The 7,638-nt window shown below is 41.8% G+C and overlaps 1 protein-coding gene across 1 annotated transcript in view; it reads left to right on the top strand.

Moving 5' to 3' along the window:
• LOC108969110 overlaps positions 1-7,320 on the top strand; it is a 50,101-nt gene extending 42,781 nt beyond the window's left edge. The window contains exons 2-13 of the mRNA XM_018933638.1: positions 1,858-2,411; positions 2,477-2,825; positions 2,891-3,005; positions 3,066-3,337; positions 3,425-3,700; positions 3,770-3,987; positions 4,052-5,430; positions 5,491-5,644; positions 5,710-5,971; positions 6,034-6,180; positions 6,810-6,963; positions 7,026-7,320. Coding sequence (XP_018789183.1) covers positions 1,858-2,411; positions 2,477-2,825; positions 2,891-3,005; positions 3,066-3,337; positions 3,425-3,700; positions 3,770-3,987; positions 4,052-5,430; positions 5,491-5,644; positions 5,710-5,971; positions 6,034-6,180; positions 6,810-6,963; positions 7,026-7,262 — 4,117 coding nt within the window. The 3' untranslated portion in view covers positions 7,263-7,320. The remainder of the gene's footprint in view (positions 1-1,857; positions 2,412-2,476; positions 2,826-2,890; positions 3,006-3,065; positions 3,338-3,424; positions 3,701-3,769; positions 3,988-4,051; positions 5,431-5,490; positions 5,645-5,709; positions 5,972-6,033; positions 6,181-6,809; positions 6,964-7,025) is intronic.
• Positions 7,321-7,638: the final 318 nt, after the last annotated feature.

The following is a 7,638-nucleotide window of genomic DNA, read 5'->3' as shown; positions in this document are numbered from 1 at the left end:
ATATATTTTGTGTAATGCCTAATAATAAAAAAAATCAAAACGTCATATTTTAAATTTAAAATCATATGCATGGGGGTCCAATAACTTTGATATTTTTAAATTTTCGAAATCTTTGCCCATTATATAGAGTTGAGTGTGTATCTAGCAATCGAAAAACTTTGTGTTGAAATATTTATCCAAATAGAATATCAGAAGAAATAAAATAGTATTTATATAAAACMAAAGTTGGTAAAATTGCGAATCGAACAAGCGGTTGGTATAAACTGGTATAAACAAATGAAGCTGATGTAGTAATCATCAGCTTACTCTCTTTATTTTAGGAATAAATAATTATACTTTCTTTGATTAATATGAACTTTTGACCTCTCTTTTTACTTTGCAATTCTTTTTTTTTTTTTAGAAAAAAAATGTAACGCATTACTAAATCGAACACCTCTTTATTAAAATTCAAAAGTTCCTAGGCATAACTGAAACAACATTATCATAGTAAATCGGCATAATAGAACTTTGCTATGCATCTTCACTGTACGCATCTACAAAGCTGTCAAATAATTATTACAGCCAAACAAACAATCAAAACAACAACATTCCACATTTTTTTCTAAATATTAATGCCTGCTGATGCATAATAGGCTGGCAATTTGCATCCGATTAAAAATTATTATACCTACCTACCYGTCACGGCGGCTTTACCGGATCTAAATTTTATGATGAATGCCAGAATTTCCCACAAAACATGAAATTTATTAATCGAAATTTCTGTTTAACTCACTTGCAACGAAAACCATTCATTATTAGCTGAGAAATATAGTTATGTCGCACGAAAATATTAACATTGCTAGCATGTGAGTGCTTATTAGGCAACTAGGAATACAAATGCGCCGATTATTGCTCATCTGCTTTCTGAGCAACAAATTGCAAAAAAACAAAGATTTCGAAAAGATCGAGTGGAATTACAGCAGTGCCTGGGTGGTGTGGTAAGAGAGGGTTTCGAATTAGCAGAAATGCTAGAAATTCATAAGTATGAAGATGTGTATGTAAGTGAAAATATATATACTTATGTATATGTATGTAAGTGCATATAGATATGTAAAGCAAATAAGTTTGTTTGCGCAACTGTGGCTTTATATGCTCAGCCGCTCGCTCAACAGGTTGTTTGAAATCACACAACAAAAAATTGTTTGTGTTCACAGCTGCCGGCGTWAATATTAAAAATGTTTAGTATTTGCAAACACGAAAGTTTAGAACCAGTCAAACGCTAAATATAAGACAACGGCAATAAAAAAAACCAAAGTGTTTGCACATGATTCTGTCGAAGCCCGTCCGTTTTGCCCTATGGCATTCCACTAATTAGCCTAAAATTTGTAGCGAAGCCGGATATTGGTTTTGCTGCCTAYGTGAAAAAGTGTTGCATACAAAGTTTGCTCTGACTGAGTACAACAATAGCAAATTCATATGTGTATGAGTAAGCTTGCAGTTGATTTATTGCGCAAATTTATGTTAACTGAAAATGTCAACGCATTGTTGTAAATAAGATTACACCTAATTGAAACTTATAATTAGCTTTGGAAAAATTATGATTAACTGYATTCATAAATACTGACACATGTGCTGTGAACAACATTAKTTGTCAGATTYTTACTGATTGAAAGCAATTACCCTACAATTACCCTCTGACAAATCTACTCCACAGTAAATTATTGAAAAGCAGAATTGCAAACTACGCGGCTTTTTTTCTTTAACCAACAAAAAATATCTGGTTAAGTGACTCYAACATAACTTACATAAACCTCTTATATCTCTTGAGCCCAAATTAGTAATATTACTAATGTCTGCTATTCTCCCTCCCCTTTTCAGTTGCCTTTTTGTGGTGACAACAGCACTGCGCGTCCCCGACGATTTGCAGGCAAACGCTGAGGCCGCACTGCGCTTGGAACGCGCCCGCTCAYTGCAGCCCTGCAATCTAACAGACACCGAAGTCTGCCCACCGAGCAAATATCGCCAACCCACTGGCGAATGCAACAATGTYTCTCATCGCAAGTGGGGCGCRCGCGGCGACATCTTGTTGCGTCTCATGGCACCCGATTACGCCGACGGCATCAGCCAACCGCGCACCTCGCATGGTACGCATGTGCTACCYGATGCCGATACTGTTATCGAGCAACTGCAAAATCATGTCGACGCCGAGCTACGGCATCCACATATTACCGCTATGCTGCCCGCTTGGGGGCAATTGCTCGCCAACGACTTGTACGAAGTCAGCCAGTTGACRACCAGTCCGAAGTGCTGCAATGAGAATGTGAATGTGAAGAATGTCGAAGAGCTGCARCAGTGCTATGTGCGACGTGGCGCCGATTGCAAGGAATACAAACGCTCRGCGCCCGGTTATGATCCAGACACGTGCAATAAGCGTAAGCTGTTTATGCTTGTTTGTGAAATTTTTTTATTTAACTGTGTGTATTTTTTGGTCTTCCAGGTCAACGGGAGCAAATGAATGTCGCCTCGGCCTACATCGATGGCTCTGGTTTGTATGGCGCCACTTTGAAGGATATGCAGGATCTGCGTACRTACATCAGCGGTGGCGTTAAGGTGGAGTCATGCAAATACTGTCAGTTGAACAGCGCTTCGGGTGCGCTGCACCGTGCGCTCTTGCAGGAGCACAATAATATCGGTGAGCAGTTGGCGCATTTGAACCCCGACTGGTCCGAGGAGGATATATTCTTTGAGGCGCGTCGCATCGTTACCGCACAAATTCAGCACATCACTTACAGCGAGTTCCTGCCCATTGTTTTGGGTCAGGAGACAACCGCCAAGSAGGGTCTGAAGTGAGTAGTCATCTATATATATTTATGTCTTTWATACTTATTTATGTCTCCTTCGTTCCATGCAGACTTACTGCCGAAAAGCACTCATCGAACTACTCGAGCACCAATCGTGCTGGCGTCTTTAATGAGGTCGCCAATGGCGCATTCCCCTCATTCCTCACCATGTATCCACCAGAGATGGTTAGTATGCTGCAGCTCATCATCGTTTTCAATCTTTAAATATGCTTTTTGTGTGCACAGATCTCGCACTCCATGTCGGCAACCCAGCTSCTCTCGGTCGCTGCGCTTCAGAAGTCACTCATTCCTGTCATTAAGAACGCCGACGGTTGGACTGAATTAGCTTTGGCCATACATCGTAGTCGCGATCATGGTATACCCTCTTACCGTCACGCTTTGGACTTGTGTCAGGAACAGTACTCAGGCGCAGACYCTGCCAATATCACCTTTGAGTCTTTGGCCAAGATCTCCAATATACCCGAGGAACATATTACTAGTTTGCGAGATATTTACCAGTGAGTAGCATTTAAAGCTCAGTCTCTTCTTGTTGCGGTATTACTACAACCACACTTTCATAACTTTCTCATCCCTCACTACTTTAGAAATGCCGATGATGTTGACTTGTTGGTCGGCGCCTTGCTGGAAGATCCCGCTGTTGGCGCGCTCTTCGGCCCCACTATCACTTGTCTGCTTACACGTCAATTTGAATTGCTCAAGAAGTCTGACCGCTTCTGGTATGAGAACGATATTCCACCATCATCGTTCACTTTGGAGCAGCTGCAGGGARTACGTCGCACTACACTAGCGGGTCTACTTTGCGATTCTAAACAGGTCGAAAAAGTGCAGTCGAAGGCATTCTTCCGCGAGGATAACTTTTTGTAAGTATCACGAAAKTTACCGTGATCGTCYGTTTTATAACCATAAAAACCACTTATCGYCTTCTACAGGAACTCCGTGCTCGATTGCGAACAAATCTCCTCATTAGACTTGCGTCCATGGCAATCCAAGCACGAAGAGGAAGAACTACATGAACACGTGGAAATGGAACCCGAAGTCCAGGAGGCCGTAAGCGAAATCAATATTGAGTTGCTGGAGGCTGCCGTGGAACGTGCAAAGGTGGAATTAGAGGAACGCAAGCGTTTTGAATATGAATCYTGGTTGTCWCGTGAGTAACTTCAAATTGTCTCAAAAGTATCTATTGCAACTAAAATGCTAATTTGCTCTTTCAGAGGGTGGCATCAGTGCAAAATCTTCGGACGGTGTGGCTGCGTCTTTTAGCAAGGCTAATCGCAATGCGCTCACCTTGGCCAACTCATCGCTCATGTTTGAGTTAACTTCTAACGAGATCCTAAACAGCTTGAACTCAATTAATCGGCGAAAGCGTCAAACCTTCGACAGCAACTTCAATCGCAATGAACTTTCGGAGACTCTACAAACTATTGATATAAATGCCATACTTGGCGGCTCCACACAGCAGCCCGATACCGAATGCGATGATCCCCCAATTGCTTGTGATACCTCGTCGCCCTTCCGTACCGTGACCGGTTACTGTAATAACTTACGTAATCCCAACTGGGGCAAGTCGTTGACCACATTCTCACGTCTCCTGCCATCACAATATGATGACGGTGTCTCAAAGGTGCGTCTACTCTCCGTCAACGGCAGTCCATTGCCAAATCCACGTACCATTTCGACTGTTATTCACCCGGATATATCCAACTTGCATACCCGCTACTCGCTGATGGTTATGCAGTTTGCACAGTTCCTTGATCACGATCTGACGATGACACCAATCCATAAAGGTTTCCACGAGTCYATTCCCAGTTGTCGTCGTTGCAATTCGCCACAAACTGTACATCCCGAATGTAATCCCTTCCCTGTGCCGCCCGGTGACTATTTCTTCCCCGAAGTGAATGTGACGAGTGGTGAACGTTTCTGCTTCCCTTCGATGAGATCGCTGCCTGGCCAATTGGCTTTGGGTCCCCGTGAACAAATTAATCAGAATACACACTTCTTGGATGCTTCTATGGTTTATGGTGAAAATCACTGCGTGGTGAATAAATTACGTGGCTTCGCTGGTCGCATGAACTCGACAATACGCTCCTTCGGTAAGGAACTGCTGCCACAATCAAACTCTCATCCCGAATGTAAGTCACGCAATAATCTCTGCTTCATTGGTGGCGATGAGCGCGCCTCTGAGCAGCCAGGTCTTACTGCCATCCACACCATATTCYTGCGCGAGCACAATCGTATTGTCGAAGGACTGCGTGGTGTTAACCCACAYTGGAACAGCGACCAATTGTTCCATCATGCGCGTCGCATACTCACCGCTGAATGGCAACATATGGTCTTCAATGAGTTCTTACCACGTGTGCTCAGTTGGAATGCTGTTAATTTATATGGTCTGAAATTGCTGCCCCAAGGTTACTACAAGGACTACAATCCTTCATGCAGTCCCATAATTTTCAATGAGTTCGCTGCGGCCGCTTTCCGTATTGGACACTCACTRCTGCGTCCACATATCCCACGCTTGAGTGTGAACCACCAACCCGTCGACCCACCWCTGCTGTTGCGTGATGGTTTCTTCCGTATGGATGCTATACTACAGGTAAGGATACTAGTAATGAGTGTAAGATAATAATTAATTACTGTTCATATTTATTAATAGCCCGGCATTGTTGATGAGATTTCACGTGGTTTGGTTGCCACACCCATGGAAACGTTGGATCAGTTCATTACCGGTGAAGTAACCAACCATCTRTTCGAAGATCGCAAGATTCCCTTCTCCGGCATTGATCTTATCGCGCTCAACATTCAAAGAGGTAARAATCATTAGCTMAGTTTTTCGWTTAATTCTTATTAAAACTACCTTCTTTCATCTGCTCAGCTCGCGATCACGGCATACCCGGTTACAACAACTACCGCGCTCTCTGCAATTTGAAACGTGCCACCACTTGGAGTGATCTCAGTCGCGAAATGCCCAATGAAGTCATCAATCGCTTCAAGAAAATCTACGCTTCAGTCGATGATATCGATCTATTCCCTGGCGCTATGACTGAACGTCCATTGCAAGGTGGTTTGGTCGGTCCAACATTGGCTTGCATTATTGGCATACAATTCCGTCAGCTGCGTAAATGTGATCGTTTCTGGTGAGTCTTTTATCGATMTTTTAATTTTTGATTTCTTTTTAATGCTACCTTATTTGCCATAGGTATGAGAACGCCAATCCCGAGGTACGCTTTACTGAGCCACAATTGGCTGAGATTCGCAAGGTCACATTGTCCAAATTGATTTGCGAGAACTTGGAGATTCCTGGTGATATGCAACGTGCCGCCTTTGATCTGCCTAGCAATTTCCTGTGAGTATAACAATGAGATGGAGTGTTGCTTATAGAAATTAACAGATGAGAGTTGTTCTGTTATTATCCAAAAATTCAATTCTGTATTAGCAAATAGAATGATGCGTATAGAATTTTCAGTGCTCACTCAGCGACATCTTCTTGAGAATTGAAAATGCTTAGATTCAAGTTGCTAACAACATTGTTATATACAATTTACTAAAATGTTTAGATTCATGTTGCTAACTACTTTGTTTTTTTACTAAAATTTTTATATTCATGTTGCTAGCAACATTTTGTTCACGAATCAAACCTTCTATATGCATTGTTGTATAAAAATTATGCCTAAATGTTTCGATGCATGTTGCTAGCAACATTGTTATAGTGACAACTATACCAATCATGTTGCAGTTTTCATGTTTTTCATTTCAATAAAATGAGTTATCTAAAATGTTTTTTATTCAGCAAGATTGTTGCGCAACRTTTTGGATTTTATTTTAGCATTAAAAAGTCCATAAAATCCATTGAATTGACATTATTATAAAGTGTATACTAAAGTGTATACAAAAGACAAGCAACATTTTCTATGAAAAACAGTAATGTCCGTTTATATAAATATATATAATGACGATATTTTATTTTATTTCCAGCAATCCACGTGTGCCCTGCTCTTCCATGGCCCAAATCGATTTGAGTCAATGGCGTGAAAATGTACAAGGCTGCCAGATAGGCAACAGACATGTGCGCGTTGGTGAATCTGCCTTCCCCTCACCCTGCACCAGCTGCGTGTGCTCCAGCGAAGGGGTAAATAATAAAAAATTTAGATATTTTCAACTGAAACTTATTTCTCCACCCTCAACTTACAGCCACAATGTGCCTCACTGCGCATCACGGACTGCGGCCAACTCATACGCCAATGGCCCAAAGAAGCCATTCTACGCGACGAAGTGTGCAACTCCCAGTGCGGTATCTATTTGAATGGTAATGGCAACTTTGCGCAGGCGCGCCAGGCATCTGTGCAGGCGCCAGTGCGCGTACAACGCTCACGCCCACAGAACATTTTCAAATTCCCCGATCTAACGCCATTCATCGCGTCCTTGTAGATCAGCTCGCAAGCCTATAAAACATAAATTATATATTAATTGGTTATGTATAAACGGGAAAAATTAGCGATTGAAGGAAACAAATGCGTGACAACGTTGCTGAAGAAGCGCAACAAAAGGCACAGCTATTTAATTAACAATAAGTTATTATGAAGTTAAGAGCAAAAGAGGAATATAGCAACAAAATAAAGTGTGTGCAACAAGTACAGTACACACACACACGAGCGTTGCGCTCAGCRTGAGAGCGCATAGCCAACAGCCAATAACTAATTAAAATTAATTGTAAATATTCTTAAAGAGCACTTACGACCATTACACACATATACTTAGTTGCCTTAGAAGTGTAGTGTGTAAATATCTATATATGCATATAGCT

This window comes from Bactrocera latifrons, unplaced genomic scaffold, assembly GCF_001853355.1.
Source record: "Bactrocera latifrons isolate USDA-ARS-PBARC rearing strain unplaced genomic scaffold, ASM185335v1 scaffold_24, whole genome shotgun sequence".
In the NCBI taxonomy this organism is placed as follows: domain Eukaryota; kingdom Metazoa; phylum Arthropoda; class Insecta; order Diptera; family Tephritidae; genus Bactrocera; species Bactrocera latifrons.
The sequence above is the reverse complement of the archived record's forward strand: the minus strand, read 5'-3'. Positions and strand labels throughout refer to the sequence as shown.